Source organism: Sinohyriopsis cumingii, chromosome 10 (genome assembly GCF_028554795.1).
Source record: "Sinohyriopsis cumingii isolate HCF-2022 chromosome 10, ASM2855479v2, whole genome shotgun sequence".
In the NCBI taxonomy this organism is placed as follows: Eukaryota; Metazoa; Mollusca; class Bivalvia; order Unionida; family Unionidae; genus Sinohyriopsis; species Sinohyriopsis cumingii.
The window spans coordinates 107,212,123-107,238,072 of NC_142970.1; the positions used below are offsets into that span (position 1 = coordinate 107,212,123).

The window sequence follows — 25,950 nt, forward strand, 5'->3', positions numbered from 1 at the left end:
ATTGGGTCTACGTTGGTATACAATCCATTACGTATTGCACATTGGGTCTACGTTGGTATACAATCCAGTACGTATTATACATTGGGTCTACGTTGGTATACAATCCATTACGTATTGCACATTGGGTCTACATTGGTATAAAATCCATTACGTATTGCACATTGGGTCTACGTTAGTATACAATCCATTACATATTGCACATTGGGTCTACATTGGTATAAAATCCATTACGTATTGCACATTGGGTCTACGTTGGTATACAATCCAGTACGTATTACACATTGGGTCTACGCTGGTATACAATCCAGTACGTATTGCACATTGGGTCTACGCTGGTATACAATCCATTACGTATTGCACATTGGGTCTACGTTGGTATACAATCCAGTACGTATTACACATTGGGTCTACGCTGGTATACAATCCAGTACGTATTACACATTGGGTCTACGTTGGTATACAATTCATTACATATTGCACATTGGGTCTACATTGGTATAAAATCCATTACGTATTGCACATTGGGTCTACGTTGGTATACAATCCATTACGTATTGCACATTGTGTTTATGTTGGTATAAAATCCATTACGTATTGCACATTGTGTTTATTTTGGTATAAAATCCATTACGTATTGCACACTGGGTTTATTTTGGTATAAAATCCATTACGTATTGCACATTGGGTTTATGTTAGTATAAAATCCATTACGTATTGCACATTGGGTCTACGTTGGTATACAATCCATTACGTATTGCACATTGGGTCCATGCTGTTTACAGAACTTCAACATCATCTGCAAGGTACATTACTATATTGATAAGGGAGGTGAACTAGCAAAAGGTTAACACTATATCAGTTTTACCCACAAATCCGTGCAGAACATGACCCACAATCGCAGATTCATAAAGGAATTTCCTCGTTTGCTGTTATCTACAAATTATACTTGTCTCAAAATAAAATTTATTTACAGGCTCAAAATAACAGTGCTCTTGTGTCTTCATAGTTTGTAGCTATCACTTTGAATTTGGTGAAAAATTTCTTTTCAGAAAACTGGACGGGTATACCTATTAGTCTCTTTTTTGTAACAGCAACGCTTACTACATGGATCAAAATTAGCAGCAGAGAGGGCGAACAGACCCAAGAATTCCGACAAAAAAATAAACAAAAATAAAATCATCTCGTAGAAAGGTCCAGATTTTTACAAATAAATGTTTCCTTGAGATGTTTTAATTCTGTTGAAACCAACCCCATCAATAAAACCTTAGTTCGAAAAGGTAGCTGAAAAATAAAGTACTCTACGTGTTTATTTACTTTTTGTTTAATTTCCACGGACGACCAACATTGGTAGGCGCCCTCTCTGCTGCTATTAATTTTAAAAATCAGAAACGTTAAAAGATTTTATCAAGACCTACACTTCCTCCACCATTAATACTGGCCGCCATGTATAGACTATCGAGTGCTGAAAAATGGCGTTAAACCCTAAACAACAACAACAACAACAACAACAATATCAAGACCTACACGATATCTTGTTCTTGGATCATGTAAATTTATTGTTATAAATCCATGCGGAGTAGCTTGCGCTCGTGAGAAGAAATTTCTGAATTTATTATAATCCATGTCACCGCTGCACCAGGTTTGATGAATATTTCTAAGTGTGTGTGTATCTACGCCATTAAACACAACTAAAATATTGCAGTTGTCTCTAATCACTTTCGGAATTTGTGTATATCGTTGAGTAACATATATCACATCTGTATTTTTATGTCTACCGCGAGAAAATATTCTGGCTGGATTTGATTGTTTATCTATCATCACATCGTCGTATACAACTAAATTATTGATAAATCCGTCGAAAACATCAACAGACGGTGCTTCATCAATATCGGTTATAAACTCTATAACATCATTACCTTCGTCCAGTAATCTTGCATTTTCGTTAAAATCTTTTAATACTTCATAACACCTCTGATCATCAACGGATGGTGCTACCAAATACAATTTATCCCATTTTAACCATCTCATTATCAAATTAAGTAATAATTGCGTCTTACCCGATCCAGATGGTCCTATGATAATCATTCTGATGGAATTGGGTAGCGCAGGATGATGCTTAACAGGTTCTCGTTTTCTTGTCGCTGAGAAATCAATTATATCCATATATTTTATAACATGAATTTATATTGTTTACGCTGTAAAGTTAAAACTCCAACTACTAATTTAGCTACGGTTACGACAAAAAAATAAAAAAATAGCGTATGGTGGAAAATGTTCTGTATGCGGTAGAATATTTTTTTCATTTTTACCTAATAAGCGCGGTGGTGATATTGCTAATTTGATGTCAAAGTTTCCAGGTACTCCATGGGCTAAGTATCCAGGAGAAAAACATATACCAGGATATAATTAATGCGGTCCTGGTACCAGACTTGATATCAGACTTGATAATCAAGATCAACCAAAACCAGGCGAGGAACCAATAAACGCTATTGATCGAGCTTGTCACACTCATGATGTAGCTTATAAAAGTAAAAATCTACAAGATAGGCATATTGCAGATGTAAAATTAATTCATGCGCTAGATTCTATAAAAAATATGAATGTCAAAGAAAAATTAGCTAATTGGTTAGTAAGATCTGCGATGAAAGGTAAACTCGTATTAGGGTCTGGTAATATATAATGGAATTAATTTATTATTCACCAAGAGGATACTGGAGAGGCAGAGCAGCAATTGGCAAACTTATTGATGCAGCAGCGGTTAAACATTCTACTGCTAAAGCGTGGTTATCCAAACAAGCATTATGGCAAAATTTACCTACCACCACCGAAACGAATTCTGTACGCATATTTCGATGTTAATGTTCCTAATGAAGTTCATCAAGCTGATATTCTGTTTTTACCACATGATACTTTACGCAGAAAAACATACAAATACGCGTTGACCGTTGTTGCAAGTAGGTATAAAGAGGCAGAGCCGCTATCAACGAAAACATCATCTGATGTAGCCGATGCGTTTGAACGAATTTATCAACAAGGTGGTCTGCGATTGCCACAATTATTACATTATTATATTATTATTGATCCTGGTAAGGAATTTCTTGGTCCAGTATCATCGCTGATGAAACGACATAATACCAAAATACGACGAGGACATACTGCAATTCATCGTGATCAGGCAATTGTTGAGCGATTTAATCGAACACTTGCTGAGCGGTTATTTGGATATCAGTACGCGAAGGAATTTATTCAAGATAAAAGATCTCGCGAATGGGTTGCAAGATTACCAAGCGTGATAGCTGCATTAAATAATGAGATTACACGAACAACCAACATGAAACCCATTAATGCAATTACAAAAATAAAATATACCAACACAACGAAAAGATATTGAAAAACAAAAAATATTGGGTGATGTTACAGTTAGATATTTATATGAACCGAGTGAACTTGAAGGTGGTAAAGCGAGAGCGACTGATCCTATTTGGAGTGTTACCACACACAAAATATCCACCGTGACAAGATCCCCAGGTAGACCTGCAATCTACAGACTAGATTCGGCTGCTCCTCAACGTGGATTTACACGTGAACAACTACAAATAATCCCCGAGGATACACAAATACCACCGCGATCACTTAACTAGCACTGGTGCCAGCACCCCGACGTCGATTACACTCGCGACAGGTGTATGACCGCGACTATTATCTTTTCTGTCTACGGTAAGTTGTCTTGAATCATTACTCGAATACCTCCACAGCATTATACAATTGCAACTTGCACAATGATTATTCTGCTGCTGTTTTAACTCAATAATAAATTCAACATCAAGATCAAAGTTGCGTTTATTTTTTTATCAGATTGTTTGTATCCGATTAATTGTTTTCTTATTATATCATCATCGATGACGTTAAATTTATTAACGATTTCAGGAATTATAATTCTACGTAATTGAGATATTTTTCTGACCCTCGATACCGCTAAATAGACTAAATTTGACCACTCGATACGATCGTCTACAATCCAAACTCGTGTATCAGAAATAGTTAATCCCTGAGATGAGTGGATCGTCATAGCGTATCCCAATACCCATGGAGATTTGTCAGCGCGTAATGCATCTTCGACCACACTGATATCAACAGCGATAATATCATTTAATACGAGATTTTGCTTCTCAGTCTGTCCTGGAATATCAACATTAATATTCTGTTTTCGTGTATCTGATGGTCTATAACACAACGGAACAGGCAATTCTGAATATTTTTCTTTATGTAGTTGAAATAACTGCTGTTGTAAAGCGTCTCTGATCATTTTTCTGCTTGCTGCTATCAAATCGGTGGGTCTCCATAGTTTTAAAAAATCGATCATTGAGGTCTCTGAGATTACTCCGCGTATTATTTCACACTGAATTTTGTTTGATTGTAATCTGATTAATTTTTTAAACTCCTTTAAATTTGCATCGAGAGCTCTATGATCATCATCTATTTCTTCGTAATAATCAACGAAATTTTTTAACCAATCATGTGGAGATGGTCCAACAAAAGGTGGCGGTTGACCATGATCGCCACACATTATTATAGCGGTATTTTTCGTCAGCAAACCAATCAAGAAACGTTTTTAATGTATCCAATGACACCGTGCATATCTCGTCCCAAATAATTATCTTAGGTATATATTTTTCTCCCATTCGTTCAGGAGTCCATGTATCCCCGCGCCACCGAAAGAAACTATGATACGTGCACGATTGTACTTGCCGTTGTTTCATCTCGCGTGCAAGTCTATGTGTGGGTGTCAGCACGATCATATCTGAATTTCTAAAAATATTAATTGCTCGAGTCGTTTTGCCGCATCCACCAGGTCCATTGAGATATACTGTCTTATATCTGGTTATTGGATCACTCACCGGCGGCACTTTCGACATTTCTGATATTTTATTACCCTCACGATAAAAATCTCTCATTGGAACATCTGCTGATTCTGTATAATTGTGTAATAATTCTTTTTTTATTCTCCACGAACCCCATCGTTCATCATTACTTGTGAATTTCATAACAGATTCTAAATATTTACTCGAAATATAAAACGAATCTGTTGCGACTCTGACTGCGGTCTCAGGAAATCTATTAATCATCGATAATAAATTTATAGAAACATACGCCAATATGGAAAATCTTAGATGAGTATACTGTGGGGAGACGTCATTTATGTAACTAACGATCGTACCCAATTTTGTTCCGTCGGATAAATAAACACTTTCTCGATTTACAAATATATTTCTCGCTGTTGTATCAGCGATTATAAAATCGTACTCGGCATCATCTAAAATTAATCATGCGTGATGTCTTTTATAATCATATGCACCACCTTGAGTAAATTTATCTATAATTCTTCTACCGAGATCTTTTGCGGTTTTAAGTTTAATCTCGAGAATTTTAGGAGCTTCTTTGATAATATCATCTTCGGAAACACCAGGACATTTTTCCTTAAATTCCTTAATAACTTCATCGAGATTGATAGAATCTGGCATGGGCAACCAAACTTCGGTCTGCGTATGATATGATATAATCGCCTCACTAACCACCAACGATGTCAGTATCGCACAATCTAGCATATATCGTAATAAAACGATAGGCACCCAATGTTTTTCACAAAGATGTCTGCCAAACCAAACATAACAAATTTGGTGAAGATTTTCGTTAAGCTTGAATGATTCAACACAAGCGAATCCATTCAGATCAAAATCAGGTAATGGTCCATTAATTGCCACTCGCGTCATCTCGTTTGTGAGATGACCGAATCTTTTAAAGTACACAGAACAATCTCCACATCCTAGAAAACTTCCTGGATAACATGCAACCATATCAACCGAAACGACATCATTGTAATTATACTTGGTATTCCATAATCCGCCGTGTCCGTATTCGACGCAACTTGCGCGTACGTCCTCGATTAGATCAAATCGTCTTGGTTTCCATGAATTTCTTTCTCTAGCGAAATGAGCCGCAACAGATGGAACGGTAAAGCAATTAGTTAGTAATTTGTCAGTATTTTCCGCGAAAAACTTCTCCGCACGATTTTTCATCTCGTCGTGGAGATATTCTGTTCGATATATTTCACCATTTGGTCTAACAAACTGATCAAATTCACTTTTAAATAACCATACCGATACAGGATCGTTTTTACTTGCCTCCCCCCATATCTGGGGGGTAAAATCTAACAGTTCGATCACGTGGAAATATTGTTACTGCGCTGGTCCATGCGTGCGCGTTATGATCAATAATATTTATTGGAGCTCCTTTCGATTTATATTTCGATTCGTACAGTACTTCTCCCGTTATTGTCGCTACGGTTATTGGAAATTTTAATATTTTTCCTAACTCAGCAACATCTTTTATTGTAGCACCGGTATCCTTAACTGAATCAGCCCACGAGTTTATTTTTTCACGTCTTAAATCAGTTAATCCGTTTCCGCGCATCGCGTTTGTAAAGTGTTCTATTACTCGTTCGGCTACACAATTTAACCTTGAAAATTTCATGGGTGCCAGATTATCAACGTTGGGTTTTTTATTTATCTCATAGATTCCATAAATAACCGCTGTTACAGGATACGCTCGCTCATAATACGGTTTGTCAATACCCGTCAATAGACCCGGTCTGGAATTTTTACTTAATATGGCAATTTTATTATTACCAAGGACAGGATCATATTTATCACGGATAATCCAACTACCTGTTTCTGTTAATACAATAAATTTTACTCTGAAGAAATATTTTTGATTGCCCTCGTACTCAGCGATGTAGTTAATGATAGTTGCCGCTCGCTTGTCATTCATTGTGGCGTCCTTGACAGTATTGCATATGATCTTGAACGTTGACCATACATGAGATGCACCATCTGTGTAAAATTCTTTCTTGGCTTCGTGAATTTTCGAGATTAAACTTTTATTTTTCGGATCAACCAGATCTTGTATTGGTAAATCAGAAGATAATCTGTCGAGGTTAAATTTATATTTAGAAGGCCTAGTTTGGGATAATCTCTCAAACTCGTTCATATAATTAAAAAAAATATTTAAATAAAAAATATTATATATACAATGTCTCAATGCAGATGGTTGATGATCGGTTCAGTAAATCGATGCAACAAATCCTGCAAAAAGGAATTTTGTTGGATGCACTCACAAAGTATACGACGAGGAAGTCTAGGACCAATACCGTGTCTGCGATGTGGTGTTGGGGTGCGAGGAAAAACAGAATTATGTGGAAAGTGCGGTGGAAAACGGTTCAGAAAACTTAAAAGATATTATGACAAAAAAAAAATAATAATAGTGAAAACGCTATAAAATCCATGGAGGATTATATATCAAGATTTCAGACAAAAAGTGATTTAAACAAATAATATTATTGTATAAATAGAGTAAAATATATTTGTCTCACATCCCACAATAACAAACTATGAATCAGATCCTAATGGTGTCATCAGACACTGCAGGTTAAAAGACCGGTTGGTTATATCATTAATACTGGTTATCTAATGTTTACTGTTGGGAAGAAACCCTATCTCTGTCATCGTTTCGTATTCGAATGTCACGATTGGTTGATCAAAGACGGCCTTGTCGTCGATCATATTGACGGAGATCCTCAAAATAATAGTTTATCCAACCTTCATGCTATCTCACGCAGTGAGAATAATATACGTGGTAATACTGGAAGATGTAAGACAGTTTCTAGAAGGGTGATCAAGGCTACAAATACAGAAACTGGCGAAGAAATTATATTTCAGTCGATGCGTGCTGCTGCGAAATACTTTGATATTAATCCGCGTTCGATACAACTCGTTGCAGAAAATATATATAAAACCGCTTTCTCAAAACAATATAAGCAGAAAATCACCTTCCAATATCAGTAATTATCATCACCACATTGAATTATTTTTTTTGGTCAGAAATTACTACTTACCTGAAGGGGGATAATTCCGTTGAGCATATTCATGTAACTGAGTTACTTCCCCTTGACCGTGTTCACGATCGTAAGCGGAAAATTGCTGTAATACATCTATTTCAAACTTGCGATGTATTTTTAAGCATCTACGTCGTAATTAATTACTTGTAGAAAGATATTTTATGGTTTCTAACATACGAACAGAAAAAATAACTACAGTTACATTGTGTAATAGTAGATCCGTTGCAAAGATTGATGATGGGGAAAAACCCAGGAAAAATCCCCCAATTATGGGTTTTTCCGGGTTTCTCCACTATATATACTGGCCTCATACGCTGTGTTTTGCCCCTAAACTTGCTAGTGTGCGGTGGCAGACTAGGAGTTATGGGGCCGCCTCTAAACTTGCTAGTGTGCGGTGGCAGACTAGGAGTTATGGGGTTGTATTGTCTTTATATGTTCCGTGTGCCCGTTGAACTTGGTAGAATGCGGTGGCAAGCTACGAGTTCTGGGATTATATGTATCCTCTTATGCCCGTTGAACTTGGTAGAATGCGGTGGCAAGCTACGAGTTCTGGATTGTGCTGTCCTTATATGTTCCGTGTGTCCTCTAAACTTAGTAGAATGCAGTGGCAATCTGCGAGTTTAATGAAGATTTTCTTTACCCTCTTGGGCCTCTAGACCGTTGTTTGACGGGTTAGGGGCTCTCACAGGGGGTAGTGTTTCGTGTGCCCGTTGAACTTTGGTAGAATGCGGTGGCAAGCTACGAGTTCTGGGTTGTGTTGTCCTTAATTAAGATTTCATTCATTGTATATATTTCATGTCAGTCCTTGTCAAAGGACAGGACACAATCTCCTAACAAGGTTGTCAAAGTTCATAATATATGTTGTGTTCTATGTATCCTCTAAACTTAGTAGAATGCGGTGGCAATCTGCGAGTTTAATGAGGCTGTAAATATGTAAATACTATGTGTTATGTTCTGTGTATCCTCTAAACTTACTAGAATGCAGTGGCAATCTGCGAGATTAATGAGGTTGTAAATATGTAAATACTACGTGTTGTGCCGTCCCGACGAACTCGATAGGGGTTCTATTGGGATAATTTTTTTTATTTTAAAGATTTATATATTATATAATGAACCATGAAAATATCAAAGACATTATTTCTGCTATCAAAAAACTAGAAGAAAACGGAATTAATATATCTGATGAACTAAATCCTGAAAAAATAATATCTGATTTTGAAACGTTAGAAGAACTTAAGAATGAAAATAAGTATGTTCTATCATCTCAATATAAGTTCATAAAGCGGATTCAGGCAGCTATGTTTCAGTCACTAGCTATGGTGAGCGATGATCAAGTAAATGAATTTATTCCTCTTTCTGTTGCAGTAGAAAAGGTCAGATCCGGATTATCCAGCGAGTACGAAACGAAAAAAACAATCAGTACCCGCATAAGATACTTAAGAAAAATTATGTCAACAAGTAACGACCAAAGCAACCCTGTCTGAATTATTATATATTTATTCTGAAATATTTTATTTATTCTGAAATATTTTATTTTATTCTGAGATTATATTTATTCTGAAATATTTTATTTTTTTCTGAAATATTTTTTCTGAGATTACATTTATTCTGAAATATTATATTTATTCTGAGATTATATTTATTCTGAAATATTATATTTTTTCTGAGATTATATTTATTCTGAAATATTATATTTTTTCTGAGATTATATTTATTCTGAAATATTTTATTTATTCTGAAATATTACATTTTTTTCTGAAATATTTTATTTTTTTCTGAAATATTTTTTTTTTTGTCTGAAATTGATGGGCTAGTTGGTACTTAGAATCATGCAAATTCATAATTTTGATGGGCTAGTTGGTACTCAGAATCATGCAAATTCATAATTTTGACGGGCTAGTTGTTACTCAGAATCATGGAAATTCATAATTTTGATGGGCTAGTTGGTACTCAGAATCATGCAGACCAATCAAATTCATAATTTTGATGGGTTAGTTGGTACTTAGATTTATTATTTATTCTGAATTATTATTATTTTTCTGAATTATTATTATTAATTCTGAATTATTATTACTTTTTCTGAATTATTATTATTTATTCTGAATTATTATTATTTTTCTGAATTATCATTATTTTTTCTGAATTATTATTTTTTTCTGAATTATTATTTATTCTGAAGAAATATTATTATTTTTTCTGAATTATTATTATTTATTCTGAATTATTATTATTTTTGAGAATTATTATTATTTATTCTGAATTATTATTATTTTTTCTGAATTATTATTTATTTATTCTGAATTTGATGAGTTAGTTGGTACTCAGATTTATGTAAAATGATCAAATTTATGACTCTGATGGGTTAGTTGGTATTCAGATTTATTATTATTTATTCTGAATATTTTATTTTATTTTCTGAATTTCAGTGAATTGTCTATTAGATCGTCGGGTAAAGTTGCCCGATTCTCTAATTGATTTTAATTGAATACAATATCAAAACCAGTAAAAATTACAAAAAATCAGTAAAATTACCTCAAATATCAGTAAAATTAGCTCAAAAATTATGTAATTTTTACTGATTTACTGGTTTTTACTGGTTTTGATATTTTATTCAATTAAAATCAATTAGAGAATCAGGCAACTTTACCCGACGATCTAATAGACAAAATCACCCAAGATGGGTAAAATACCCCTCAAAAACACGAAATTTGTTGATTTTTCACTGAAATTCAGAAAAAAATAAAATATTTCTGATAAAATAAAATATTTCTGATAAAATAAAATAAAATAAAATAAAATATTTCTGATAAAATAAAATAAAATAAATAAAATAAAATATTTCTGATAAAATAAAATAAAATAAAATAAAATATTTCTGATAAAATAAAATAAAATAAAATAAAATATTTCTGAAAATTTAAAATAAAATAAAATATTTCTGATAAAATAAAATAAAATAAAATAAAATATTTCTGGTAAAATAAAATAAAATAAAATATTTCTGATAAAATAAAATATTTCTGATAAAATAAAATAAAATATTTCTGATAAAATAAAATAAAATAAAATATTTCTGATCCACCCCTTATTTTATTTAGTCTGGAATATTATTTTTTTAAGTTGATCGACTTTAATACAGGAGTGTGCATAACTTAGAATCTGATCTCTGCTACAAATGATCTCGATAATATGTTTTTGACGGAGCTCATCTAACTGTTCTTGTGTTAATAAGAAATCCTCGTTTCCGTATTCATCAATAACTAAATTAACGTTAAATTGCTCCATGTTTTGTGAAAATGCTGTTCTGATGGCGTTTTCAAGTACTTCTTTGTCATGTATAAAAACCCTCACATGCTGGTACATTATATAATATTTACTTGATTAATTAAGTTTTCACATACAGATTTATCACAAGCTCTTCTCCACGTATGTCAATTAAGCGATTAAGGTGGTCTGTGAGCTTAAAATTTATTCTTGTTAACATATTATTGTGACACCGCAGGTACACAGGATTAGTTGGTTCTTGCACGATTAAACTTCCAGGGGAAACTTGTGGTGTAAATGTATATAAGGTGGCGCTATACAGTTTCGCATTTTGCATAGGGTTAGGAATTTAAAGAAAAAGAATGTCCCCGGCTTTCCTCACTGGTTATACTGGCTATTTAAAAAAGACCTTGTATATCTTAGGTATAATGCAAAGAACCTTTAATTCCCTCTATTTTGGTGTATGATTGATGGGTGTACTATGGGTTATAGAGTATACAGCTTGGCCTTACTTCAAATGTGCACCTTTCAAAAAAGTGCTAGCTCTACTTGGTCATTTTCACTTCCTGAACTTCAGAGGTCAATTGTATAAAAAAGAGCCGATAACTATTTTTACATTTTATATATTTGGTAATTCATTCATTGCACTTTCAGAAGCTGGTATTGTCTAGTCTGGCAAAATTCATTTTCCCTATTTTAATAGCTGCTATGTATAGTGTACTTTAGACTAATTCAGACTGATTTTTTAACACAAGGGAGCAGTCATTTTAGTTAGCAGTGTGCTTAAATCATGTAAAATTTCCAAAAGTACAATATCCAAAAGAAATATCATCCACATTACATTAATGTAGCATAGAGGTATGCAAACATTCTCTCCACTGTGCATGTTTTAAATGCGAACTACTTCACCTTACATATGTCACTCTCTCAAAAGTACATATTATCTGGTGAGCGCCACCTAAAATATATCCCTGCTGAGCCTGATTTGATTTTCCGAGATCTATTTGATAGCTACCATCGACTACGTCACAAACCAGATTGACCACGATCGTGCTGGTTATGTTAACGATTCCCGGAGAAACGTGCCTGCCGCCGCCATGTGGATCATTATTATATCTTAAAACCGTTGGAGGTGGTGCTAGTTTTCTCCATGCATCGAGTATTTTAGGAAAGTTCTCATCAATGACATCATTGACAGATTTTTTTAGTTCATTCGCGTTATATCCGGAGAATTTAAAATTTGGTAGATCAGCTTCCTTTATTTTATACTTGTCTAAAAAACTCTTTTTGTCATGGTTGTGTGCTTTAGTATTAATTACTGTATTAATTAATCGCTGGTTAAGATATTCCATGTCGGATACAAGTTGATTTAATATTTCTATATGCGTAATGATTTCTTTGCGTGAGCTTGTTATATTAAAAAGATGTTCTTGAAAGTACTGTTGTAGTTGCTCTAGATGTTGTTTATGATGTTTATTAATTTCTGTAAATATTTTAGTAAGTTCAATTGTGTTAATAATAACTAGGGCAGTTGTTCCGAATTCTGTTTTTTTCAGACGAAAATGACCAGTAAAATATATCTTTATCAGGGTAAAAAAAACTTATCACCAGCCTTTGAATTTTTTGCATTAATTAACGTTTTTTTATACACTGTATTAATTTCGTGATATGATTGTACATCTGTGATATAATCAGATTTTTCGGTTCTGGTGGTCCTTCATACACCGGGGGAACATCCGGCCAACCTAGTATGGATCTTATCGTGGACTGATAAATATCAACGGCATAATCTGGAGTATGTATCTCAACCGTCGAGGATAGCGTCGGCTCATGAACGTTAATCGATATTTTTGCTTCTTTTCCGGTTATTGATTTTATTCTACGTTGAAATTCCTCATTGATTTGTTCGATCTCATAACTACCAGTTGGTATTCCAACATTTATCCAGTCAGGAGTACCATCTGGTTTGTTCGTGTTAGCAAATATAAGCGAATTAGTTGCTGGTGTACCATTAAATGATTTTGATCTGATATTTGGCCAGCTGTAATATACCCGTAATTGCGCTAGTGCTATTTCCTTCACTGGAATTGCAGTAGGAAAGTTAATACTAAATTCAGGATTAGTTGAACTTACCGAGATCATCGTTATCTTTGGCGGAGTTGTGTTAGTCATGACCTGCTGGAGTAATTCTGTCATTATTAATACTTGTATCTTTAATACCGATACCTTCATGATATATTTTAGTTATCATTGAAAACTCAAAATCAGATATAATTCCATCACTGAGACTCGCTGATAACAACGAGGATAATTTTGAGTATGCTACCGTCGCTGTGTATAATTTTATTATGTAATCGGATAATTTTTCGTTCGTGCAAGTACATATATTTTTTGCGATGATATTAAGCACACCTGCAATCGTTGTTGCTGCTGAAATACAAATAGTTACAGCTACTCGTGCCATCATTGTCACCGCTGATAATATAACACCCGTTCCAGCAACAACAGCGGATACTGAATAAACAATCACATCAACGATAACTAATCGTCGTCGATATTTCTTTACTTTTACTGTATACTGTTCGACTCAATCTTTTAACGCTGCCTGCCATTCACGCGCTTGATTATACCTGTATTGTGTACCGTCCATATATTTTTATGCAGTAACCAACTGAGGTGTTTCAGCTACAAATTCCAAACACCACCAGTAAGATGTTGCGGTTAATTTCTTATCAGATGCTTCCAGAATAAATATTTCTTCGGTTCCGCTATTTAATATAACAGATACAACCCCGGAAAACCTATCACTTGAATGATGCCATGGATAGGTTGTAAATATTTCAAATTTTGCAGCACTAAACACAGACAACCTGTACACGCCAGTGACTGTTGCGGTATATTTGATAGTTTTATTTTGCTGCGACCACGTTGCAAATCCCGATGATACCGTGTATACGATGTTTGTGATATGTCCGGGAGTTATTCCAGCTGAAATTTTAATCAAATTGGTTTTATTAACGATCTCAGGAATCCCCGCTACGATGTCTTGCTGTGTTCATTTGATCGTGTCTAGGTTAGTTTTGATATCAACGAGTTTTATGTCAGCGACCAACAGATTACCAAAAAATTCCTCTGCGGTTTCATTAATTTTTCTAAAATTTCTGCGAAGATTTGTGAACGCGTTTACGTGAATGTCATACTCGGCCCGCAACATGGATAGTTTACCATCTACGGTGTCGACGTCTTTTTTTGTTGCTCCATCTTCGTCGGATGTTGGATCTCTTAAAACTACTATTTTATTTCCATTCATGCTAAGTTCCCCCGTCATTGTGTTGCCGGTATTTTTCATGCGATTAGCAACGCTTCTTGCAATTTCATTTCTGATGGTTGCAAACGACATACTTGAATCTCTGATTTTGCCGCTGTCAGTAAACACGGGAATATTATCCATAACTGCACTGAGTACTCGTTGAACTATATCATTCCATCTGATGTTGCTCGTTTTTAGTTTACCATATCGATCCTGAAAAATAACAACCTCATCTGGGTCAACTCCAGCCAGGTTCATAATATCAGCGAGTTCATCTTTAGTCGCATACTTTGACAGATCAACATTGCCGGGTTTTTTCTCAACGCGTGAGGATCTTCTTCTGTAAATATCAACCATTATAATAAGACCTATTGTTTAAAACGCTTTCCGCACAATGAAGCGGTTGCTTGTATAATCATGCACGACTTTATGTGGCGGTTTGGATGATTTTGATATAGCGTTAAGTACATTAATTACTTCACGACCACATATTGGCGGATCTGTCATTGTTTGTGTGGGTAGCATTGAATACCAAACTTTACAACCAGAGGTTCTTGCGTGGAGTGGTGCGACACACTTGATAAATTCAACAGGTGGAGCTAACCCGTATGAATCAAAATAAACAATTCCATGTGGATCAACCGCGTATGATACCCAATGAGTACCGGGTCCTGAATTCGAGACTAGATTAATAATACATGTTTCGAGTTTGTTCGGTTGTTTCAGCAATTGATCTCGCATAAAAACACCTCTGAAGTTTTTTATTTTTAATCGTTTAGCAGCATCAAGTAAATCAAAATTTGATGCTGGAACATCTAACGTGGAAGCCTCAGACTTCTTCCCCAACGAGATCCCGGTAATCTTAGACCGCGTCCCTTTTTTTGTATCCATTTCCTGTTGCTTTCTTTAGAGCCATTCCAGCAGCTGTTCCAACAGCACCTAATGCGGCTGCTTTTGCCACGGCTGGAGCGGCAGCAGCTATTAATGCTGGAATAGCCGCAAGAAGTGGAAATATACCACCCGTTTTAACCATGTCCTTGATGGCACTCGGAGAAAGATGAAATTGAACTCCGGTTTTTGATTCTAGGGCTTTATTGAAATGTTTAATCTGATTATTTGTCAACGATAATTTGTTTGGACCATCACCAATCTGATCTCGTTTTAGTGATATTTTAGTTCCACATTTGTTGGCAGTTTTTGATTGAAGCTTTTTTACCTGACCAGGAGTCAGTAACATTAACATGACCATACAACATTTTTATATAAAATATATTTTTCTGAATAATTCAAGATTTTCCACTGGTGCATCAATGACCCTCATCCGACCACTACCACCTTCAAGTAACATGGCTTTATCGCTAAGTATGACCGCGATTGCTCTGTAAGGACCATAAACAACTGGTGGACCAACTGCAATTTGTGGCAGGGCATTAACGCGAGCTCGAAAGTGTATATCAACAACAGACTGTTTGGACAAATCAAGATGCTCCAGTGAAAAATAATAAATCGGATATAGTTTGTAAAATCTAATTGTGATATTTGCAGCCCAGTATCGACGTTTTGATCACGTCCCATGAATGACATTAAACAATGATATGCACACGCTACGTGATTTCAACCAAAATTTAACAATATATCTTCAGCTGGTTCTTGATGCCCATTTATCCGTAAGGAAACTTCATTAACTTCAAGTTTGTCAAATATCATATGTGAACGTTCTTGATTACTTATCCTAGCATTATCTTGTAGCGCAATAAAAATATGTCGTGGTGCAGAAACACCTTGCTGTGGTGCTATATGCCATGTAAATAAACCAACAACAGAACTTTGAATAGCATCTGCGGTTACTGTTAACCATGATAACAATGATTTACCGCCTTCATCCATAAAAGAGAGTAATTTTTGTTCCTCAGTAATTGATGGAGTCATTACTGGCATCCACAATGAAAGTTTTGTTATATTTACTTTACCAGCATCAGCAGCACCAGCACCTCGCCAGATTGCATCATCATCATCACCTTTTCTTACAAGCACAACTGTGTGTTTAGCTCCAAAGATGACCTTTCTAACATTTCTGCAAAATCCAAAGATGTGAGATAATGGAATTGCACATGAAAAATTTCTATTATCTCCTAACAATGCTGCTCGACGTGTTGCAAACCCTAGGTTGTCAGATGCATTAACACTTTTTATAATTTCAAAATCAGCACCTGGTCTACCTTCACGATTTGGGTTGGCAGCTTCAGCCTGATTAGCAACTGCAGTATCCCATGGTGTGAGTAACTTGATATATTGATCATGGTTGGCGTTGTCGGTGATATCTTTAGTGAACATCATTGTTGGACCGGCCGATCTTGTAAAGTCGTCAGAATATCTCGCTAGACCAATTATTGTTGTAGCAACATCAACATCCTTCTGAATCGATTCAATATTTTTTCCGTCAATCATATATGTGGCGCTATCAAACAACGCCATAATCCCGTTGTTGACAAAACCAACATGCAAATTGTCACCATATGACGTATCATCCCCCTTTACAAGTTCACCTTCTACTTCAATAAACGCCTCAGCGGGCAAGAAATATCTACTTGTATCCTGAACCTGTAATTCGATTCTCCCCCGCTGATTTGGTTGTCTTGCATCATAGGAATAAAACTGATAATCACGTACCGATTCATGCTTAAGGACAGGTGCTTCCATAACAAATGCTGTGTCTGATTCACGCTAGAACATTTTTATTATAATTACCATTTTTCCAAATGGTGATCTAAATTATTGTCGACGAAGACTGCTTCCTGCTATTAAATTTGCTGTTATATTTTTTTCTGCTTCTTCAGATAATTCTGCTAATTTTTTATTTGCAGCCTGATTTATTATTTTACTTATGTCTGCGGGCATCACCTCAGTACTTGGTAATTTTACCGGTTGTTGTTTTCGTCGCAATAATTGTGCTAGTCTTTCTTTGATTGCCAAGAACGCCTTACCAGCAACATTGGCAATTGCTCCAGGAGCTTTATCACGAACAATATCAATAGCTTTCATTGATAATTGTTTTGCAACGGGTGCTACTTTTGGAGCTATCCTTGTAAACAATCCCTGTACAACATCACCAAGTCCATCTCCATAAGTAGCTCTGTAGATTGGTAATCGTGAGTTTACCGCTCTGACTTGCACGGGTTTACGACGATTATTATGTATGATCATCTTATTTTTATTTGTTATTTATCTAACAACTAGTCATCAACAAGTTCATCGATAAGTTCTCGGTAAACTCCGATATCCATAATACCACCTTGAAATAATCGCCGACAAATATCAGCTGCTTCATTAATTATTTCTGGTGAATTATTTCCAGCTCGTTTTCCTCCCATGAGAACTTCTAACCGTGACACATCATTAATGATATTATCAGGACAAACAAAATTGTTTTCTCCCAATGTAGTCAGAAAACCACTTCCAACAGCGCTCGGAGGACCATCACCAGGATCTTCTTTTTCAGAATCTTTTTTACTTGATAAAAGAGACAATCTCTTTTTCCGCTCATTTTTTTTCTCACTCAATTTTTTTCTTTCTTGTCTTGTTTTTTCTTTTTCTTGTTTCAATTCTGCAAGAAGTTGTTTACTTTCTTTTCTAAACTCTTCACCTGACTCCCGCTTCGACGAAGAAGGTTGTTGTTCTATTTGTTGCAGAGGTGGAGGAAGTTGATACTGGGAGAATTCTTCTTGTTCTAGTTGTTTCAGTCTCTCTCTATAAAGTCTTTTTATTTCTTTATCAAGATTTTTGTATTCTTGACCTTTAGCTTGTTTTTCATTGTAATATACGCGATATATATATCGAATAAGATTATCATCACTTACTTTTTCATGACGAGGTTTTAAAATGCCAGATTTATTAAATATACTATTTAATATTACTTCGGGTAATTGTTCTTCTTTAGTATTTCTAATTTCTTCAACAACCCCTTTCCTAAATTTTGCAATCAATTCTACATTTTTTCTACTAGTTCGGGTTCAGGTGCATGTTCTTTTTGCACGTCGGCGACTTCAGAACGAAGTTTTCCAATACTTTCAAGTATTTCTTCGCCGACAGGTGGAGGTTGAGCCGCAGCTATATCAACTGGAAGATCTCGTAAAATCTTCTGTTTGTTTAGTTCTTTTTGCTATTTTTTCGGTTTGTGCCGCAGTTTGTTCTAATACTGGAAAAATACCCTTTTTCCTCTTCTCATCTCCTCCGCAATATCCCCCCATATAGTTTTTTCAACAGCTGCTGAAACTTTCTTAGTAGCTGCAGTGATAGGTTTAAACAGTTTTTTAGTGTCCTCTTCGTATTCAACTTGTGCTTCTTGCTGCGCTTGTAGATTTTTTCTAAATGAGTCTCTGACAGGAAGAAATTTTTTAATTGCTTCTAATCGTTCTCGTGCTATTCTTGCAGTATGAGATTCTGGATGTATCATTATTTTGATATAACAATTTTTTAATTAATAGCAGCAGAGAGGGCGCCTACCAATGTTCGTCATCCATGGAAATTAAACAAAAAGTAAATAAACACGTAGAATACTTTATTTTTCAGCTACCTTTTCGAACTAAGGTTTTATTGATGGGGTTGGTTTCAACAGAAATAAAACATCTCAAGGAAACATTTATTTGTAAAAATCTGGACTTTTCTACGAGATGATTTTATTTTTGTTTATTTTTTTTGTCGGAATTCTTGGGTCTGTTCGCCCTCTCTGCTGCTAAATTATATAATCATGACATTATGACATCACTGACATGACATGACATTTTAACATGGTGTATCATGTTGCTATAAACTCATGGAGAGATGGGATGCAAAATAAATGGTCGAGATAAATAATTCTTGAATGATTTTAATAATCAAAATCTTTTGAATGAAAATTATACAATCAACAAAAAGTAAAGAATCTCTTCGTAAATATCTTCAGGAATTCGAACCTGCCGTAAACTGACAAATTCACCAAAACAGACCTAGAAATGCACAGTTTTATGTTGCAGTAGATTTTAGCATATTCACATTAAAATAACATATTACCGTTTAAACTAAAAAAAAAAAAAGGGAAGGATCAAGTTACAAGTATAACTGATTCTATTTTATAACTTTATTTTCATTCAACATGTGAGCTTTAACATGTACAATCTCAGATTATTAAAAGAAAGCAGGAAATGATTTGCAATCTGTCATTGATAATCAAGTGCTTTTACTATGATATAAGCACACCATATGAAACGATAACAATTCTTGTAAAAAACACAAGAAACATCCTTGTCTGCACTGCAAGTGTTACTTTCTCATGTTTTTTTTTTCTTTCTTTTTTCGATACAAGACAAGTCAATGTTTATTACTTTCTCATCTCAGGCCTAAATGTAGCTAATAAAATTTAGTGATTTCACGAGCAGTTAAAGACTTGACCTTTCACCTTTAGTTTTTTATATTTGATTATTGTTTTATGCATCATTCCATTTTCAGGATATAAAAGTTAAAATGTCAGAACCAAATTAAAACTAAATACTTAATTAAAATTAAATAATGAGACCGAGTTATTAGTGCTTTTATTTAAAGTCACTTTCTGCGCCCCCACCCCCCATAGCACTGGCCTTTAACCAGGTAACCATTCAATGACTCACTATGCTCTTTGTGACCGATAAACTCTCCTTAGAATAAAGGCCCAGTTAAACTTGGACCTTAACTCCATAAGACTTCTGTGGTTCTCTGATAATGTGGGGAATCCTTACAATAAGAATGGGACTAGGGATGAAATGCACTCAAATTTAAGTTTCATCAGGTTTATTAACAGTCACAAAATCATATGGCAGTAAAAATGTAAGACTCAAATATCACGTGCATCACTTCTAAATAATCACTCACTAATTGATATCATAGTGGTAGTGTGCAATTTGACAAACATAATTAATTTTATAGCTTATTATGATGGAAGTCACATAAACATTTACAATAATAAAATTTTAACGTTCAGATTTTATATTAAAACTATTGCTTAGTGATAGAAAAAATGGCTAACGTTTAATTAAATTCATATGGGTTAACTTTAAACAAGGCCTTGAGAAACACCCAACAGCTTTACAAAATAACAAATAACTTAAGAATAGAACCTTGAAAAACACACTGTGGCTCCATACACAGAATTGCACTCATTTTCCTATTTGTACTAAACCATAAAAAGTATCATTATTTGAATAACGTCAGCAATTGACTTTACCTGAAAAAGACCATGAGAAATACTGTCTGATTACAATTTTACTGATTAAGCAGATACTTAAGCAGTGGCCATGTGGTCTAAAGCGCACTTCATTACGGATCACTGCCATCTCACCTCTGTCTGCGTGGGTTCGAGTCTCGGATTCGGCTAATGTGGGTATGTGAGAAAGCTTGCCAGTAGCTTCTCGTGGGTCGGTGGTTCTTTCCGGGGTTTTTCCGGGTTCTTCCTCCACCATTAATACTGGCCGCCATATATAGCCTATTGTGTGCTGCAAAATGGCGTTAAACCCTACAACAACAACAACAAAAAGATACTTAAGCTGAAGTTGCCGTTTTAAAACAAAACTGGATGAATGAATATTCTGAAAAGTTTTTATTACATAGAGGTAGATTTCAAAACTTAATTTTAGACCTGTCAAAAATATACCAAGTAAAGCATTATTTTTAACGGCAATTATTTACCAAGACATTGTGTAATAACTAAATTTCTGATTCGCGGAAAAATAAAAAACAGAAGAGTTACCTTTTCTTTGCACACTACCTTATATGGTCTTTGTAATAAAATATAGTAAAAGATTCTCCCACGCACTGTCTAAATGTACAGAACATTTAACATGACCCTTAGAAACCTGACCTGGCACAGACAAGCCATTTTATACTTCTGCGAAATTCTGGGAGGGAAAATTCTACTTCAGTGCTCTTGCAGGGTCAATCATACTTTGCTACCATTAGCAACAAAACTACACCTTAATTATTAATTGTAATTAAAAAACCTATATAACAGAGTATTAGCTAAATGCACATTCGACAAATATGTTGAATGGTTAAAATTTGCAATACAAATAAATGTTAAGTTTAAAAAATAAGAGATATCAAAAGACACCACTAACCATGAAGCGAGATAACGACTGGTGTATTCCAAATGTACCAAATCTGCAAATTAGTCTAACACCTAACTCTGTGCCATAGTTGCTAAATACAGGTAAAACCCGTTATAACGCGATGCTTGGGGTTCAAAGAATAACATCGTGATGTAAGTGGGAAAAATTCGCTCATAGAAAATGTGCATTGAAATTTCAATGTCGCCAGTTTCAACTAACCTCTTGATCATTTAATCTGCTAGGGATACGAATAATCAGCTTTTCCAAGAGCATTTATTTAGGATACTAAAAAGGGAGGTCACCTGATATTTAAAAAAATGGGGCCATGCTGCCATCACATTATAAACAGAATTGCCTTATTTTGGGATTTACCTGTATATGACTCTACTTATATGACGATTTTATATCCAATTTTGGATATTATCCCTATGCCAACCAACTCTGAGGTCACATCTGTATGTTAAGAGCAACAAATTAGTTCCAAACATGTGGCCACATTACTTTGTTAATTTTCATGACTTAATGAAGGCAATATATTACATCTCTTGGAAATAATTTTAAACTAAGTACAAGTCTTTCCCCCAAAGTGTGTTAATATGTGTTTTTATAAAGTGTAAAACTGCTGGTGCTTATCGGAACACTTCCGTTGTCAAATCCTAGTTTTGCACCATGTAATGCTCTTCAATATCGGAGGTAAGTAAATCTTGCTTGTAGTTTGCAATCCCATAATACCTAAATAGAAGTGATCGGTATTCAAAAAAAACCCCAGAACTTGTGAGGTTTAGCTAATACCTAGGATAGTTTCACAGCATAATAACATCATGAAATTAAAGAGTTTGAAGAATAATTTCTGGAAAGTTTATACTCGAATATGTCTGGAGCATATACATGGCAATCATATAATCATCATTTTTTACTGAATAAGAGTAGGTATTGATAAATTAATATTGACAGTAAATGTTGACATCCATCCACCTATCTAAAATTTCCCATTCGCAAAATAATATTAATACTGCGATTCATCCTGCTTTACCATCGAGAACTTTACAATTAACTTAATTTTAAACTTTTTAAAAAATTAAGCAAAAGACAAACTCTGATCACATGTTTAAAAATATTCATTTTACTGATGAACAGTAGTAAAATTAAATTAAAATACACTAGGACAGTTGAATCCCTTGGTCATTATGACTTACATGATGACCTGTCACTTGATGTAATGAGATTTTTTATATACATGAGGAGAAATTAAAGATATTCTTTCAGACTGAGACTAATCTACATGGCTGTTTCTTAAGTTATCAACGTCCATATATATTTATATGTATAAAATCTTCAATCATAAACTCTGTTTCAATTTAAATTTAGCCACTAGTTTTGTGTTTCCTGTAAGGAGAAATTCATCACCACTAGAAGTGAAGCAGATTAGATAGGGTTCATTTGTGATTCCTGTAGAAAACACTTGTATTAGTGCCCCTTTTGGAGAAACCTGATGAATGTTTTGAGACAGCTGATCTACAATATACAAATTATCCTCTCTGTCCACTGCTACTCCACATGCACGCTCCAGCGCTTTGTGATCATATTTGAATCTTAGCGCACCTTTTACACTGTACGCATACACTGCACCAGGATTGTAACATGATACATAAATACGTGTCCTCCTATTATTCAGTGTCAAATGAGAATAGTACACTGATGGACAAACTTCAACGGATAATTTCCCTGTGCCATGCTTAGATACAATACACCAATGAAGACCACCCTTCATAATGCCAGTTACAACCAGATGATCTCTTGGCAGGACAGCTATTCCATCACAACATATAAATGTGTGGATTATCCTATCCAGATGAATGGAGCTATCAACAGTCAGAATCTGAATCTTTTTTTCCATTGGATGTGTCACTGCTACTTGAGATCCCTCCAAAACACACACACCCCAGGTACATGAAGACAGTTTATAGTCAGCAAGATGCTGATAGGATGAGTCATACAGTCTACATGTATTATTAGCATTATCCACGAGCATAATCTTGTCATCGGGTAGACAGGTTATACCAGTATACCTGGGATTCCTGCCATCGTGATAGTGTACATTAAACTCTCCAGTTTTATCTGGCTTGCAGTCCTTTAGTGCTTCTGAGCCAATATATTTTTGTGTTGGCTTATGCTCAACAAAAGTTTTCTCTGCTTGAGGTACGTTTTGCTTTACCTCATTTGTTTTCACCGTTTTCTCTATAGTGAGAGGCAAAAATGGTGTAAGACCGTGTTTGTTTTCAACAATTGCAATCTTAGCGATATTAGCCTCGCTACATTTGATCAAAGAGAAGAGATGATCATCAAAACAAAGTTTGGCGTCAATACGTCTAACTTCACAATATTTCTCCTTCACAGCTGATTCATAATGGACAAGTTGTTCTTCAATTTTATGTAGAGTGGTCAAGACATGAAGAGGACTGCCATGTGCCAAAACTGTTTCCAAAAGATGAAGGGAGTTTGTAATCGCGGTACTAATGGATTCACATTGTTGATTTTGTTCATGTCGGACCATTGACTCTTCTTTAAGGAGAGTATTTCTCTCCATATTAATTCTACTTTTAACACTGTCAAGTAAAGCAATAACTTTCTTTCTGATCTCCTCGATTTCATCTGATATGGTCTTTAATTCAGCTTCAATATTTTTAAATGATTGTTCATTTTCATTCTTATATTCATTGAGATGGGACTGAAGTTGTTTCAATCGGTCCACGACTGTATTTGGTTCTTTTTCCTTCAGTAGTCTTTCGGAATGGTCCTTTAGTTGAAGAACCTCGATGCAGCCCCTGTGGCTCTTGTAAAAACATTCTGAGCAGCACATGATGCTGTGGGATTTACAGTAGAACTCAAACTCTTTACCAGTATGCTCGGGACAAGTGACACTCACTGACAAGTTAACAGCTAGTTCGGGATCTGTGAAAAGGTTCTGTATATTGACGACTGTATGGTCCCTCGATATCTTGCTTTTCTTATGCACGCTTTCACATGTTGGACAAAGGGGTTCTTTACATACCGTACAGTAACTTGTGGCTTTCACCGAGTTTCCTTCATACAGACATGAATCACAGCTTTTGACTACTTTCCTTTTCTCTGGTGGTAGCAAAGACAACAACACACTGTTGTATGGATAATGTTCTGCCCATTTATCTACAGAAATGTCAGGATGTGGGGGAAACGTTTCCTTCCTACACTCCGGGCAGCTAAAGGTGGCTGTCTCTTTAAGTACATTCTTCACAATATAATTGTGTAGACAATGTTGGCAGTAGGTATGGAGGCATGGTAAATTCTTTGGTGCTGTGTATTCATCGAGACAAATCGGGCACCGTAGCTCTAGAGTGTCAGAGAAGATTGTCTTTGTACAGTTAGCCATGATAGTACAATGTAAGACTGTTTTGGTCATCAACTGAGTTATGCAATGCTAAACCTAACAAGAACCGGAAGTCTACAGAGAGACTACAATAGACTGGTCCCCTTACGTAATTCTTCATATAATTACGGCTTGGTGAGTTGGGGAACCAGGCTAGAGCTATTACTATGGACACAGGGGCTTGTCACAAAGAAAATTAGGAGCATCCAGGGACGTCATTTAAACTTTTATCGGGGGGGGGGGGGGCACAACTTAACTGGCTTGTTAATTTTCGTATTTGGCCATAGAACACAATTAATTTTACTATATGTTCTCTACATTTGTTTCTCAGTACTGACCTTTCCACTGTGTGACAATCAATTCAAATCATGTTATTCTAAAATACCTCTGCCCTCTGCCGCCCCCCCCCCCCCCCCATGACGTCCCTGGGAGTATCCCTCAATGAATCGAGGGCCGGGTGTCCAATTTGTAACAAAAGAAGGTGGGATTCCCATCCCTCAATTCAAAGACCAATGCTCTTAATTTTCTTAGTAACAAGGTGACACAAGTGAGGTCAAAAAGGTAAATATTTTTGGATAGCTATATTAAAACAAAGCATATAAGAATATTATTCACTTGACCAGGGAAGTCTATAGCAGTTCAGCAAAATAAATGTATGCACCCGAACCCCCAATGAATACCTACATTTTTCACATCCAGCAGCAGAGAGGGTGAACAGACCATAGAATTCCGACAAAACAAATAAAACAAACAAATAAAACATCTCGTAGAAAGGTCAAGATTTTACAAATGAACTTTTCCTTGAGATGTTTTATTTCTGTAATGGACGATTGTACTAATAAAACCTCAGTTCGAAATAGTAGCTGAAAAAATAAAGTACTCTACGTGTTTATTTATTTCT

At 35.2% G+C, this 25,950-nt stretch overlaps 1 protein-coding gene across 1 annotated transcript in view; it reads right to left on the reverse strand.

The window, feature by feature from the left end:
* Positions 1–25,462, reverse strand: part of LOC149790790 (uncharacterized) — a 39,138-nt gene extending 13,676 nt beyond the window's left edge. The window contains exon 1 of the mRNA XM_089973264.1: positions 22,984–25,462. Coding sequence (XP_089829390.1) covers positions 22,984–25,082 — 2,099 coding nt within the window. The 5' untranslated portion in view covers positions 25,083–25,462. The remainder of the gene's footprint in view (positions 1–22,983) is intronic.
* Positions 25,463–25,950: the final 488 nt, after the last annotated feature.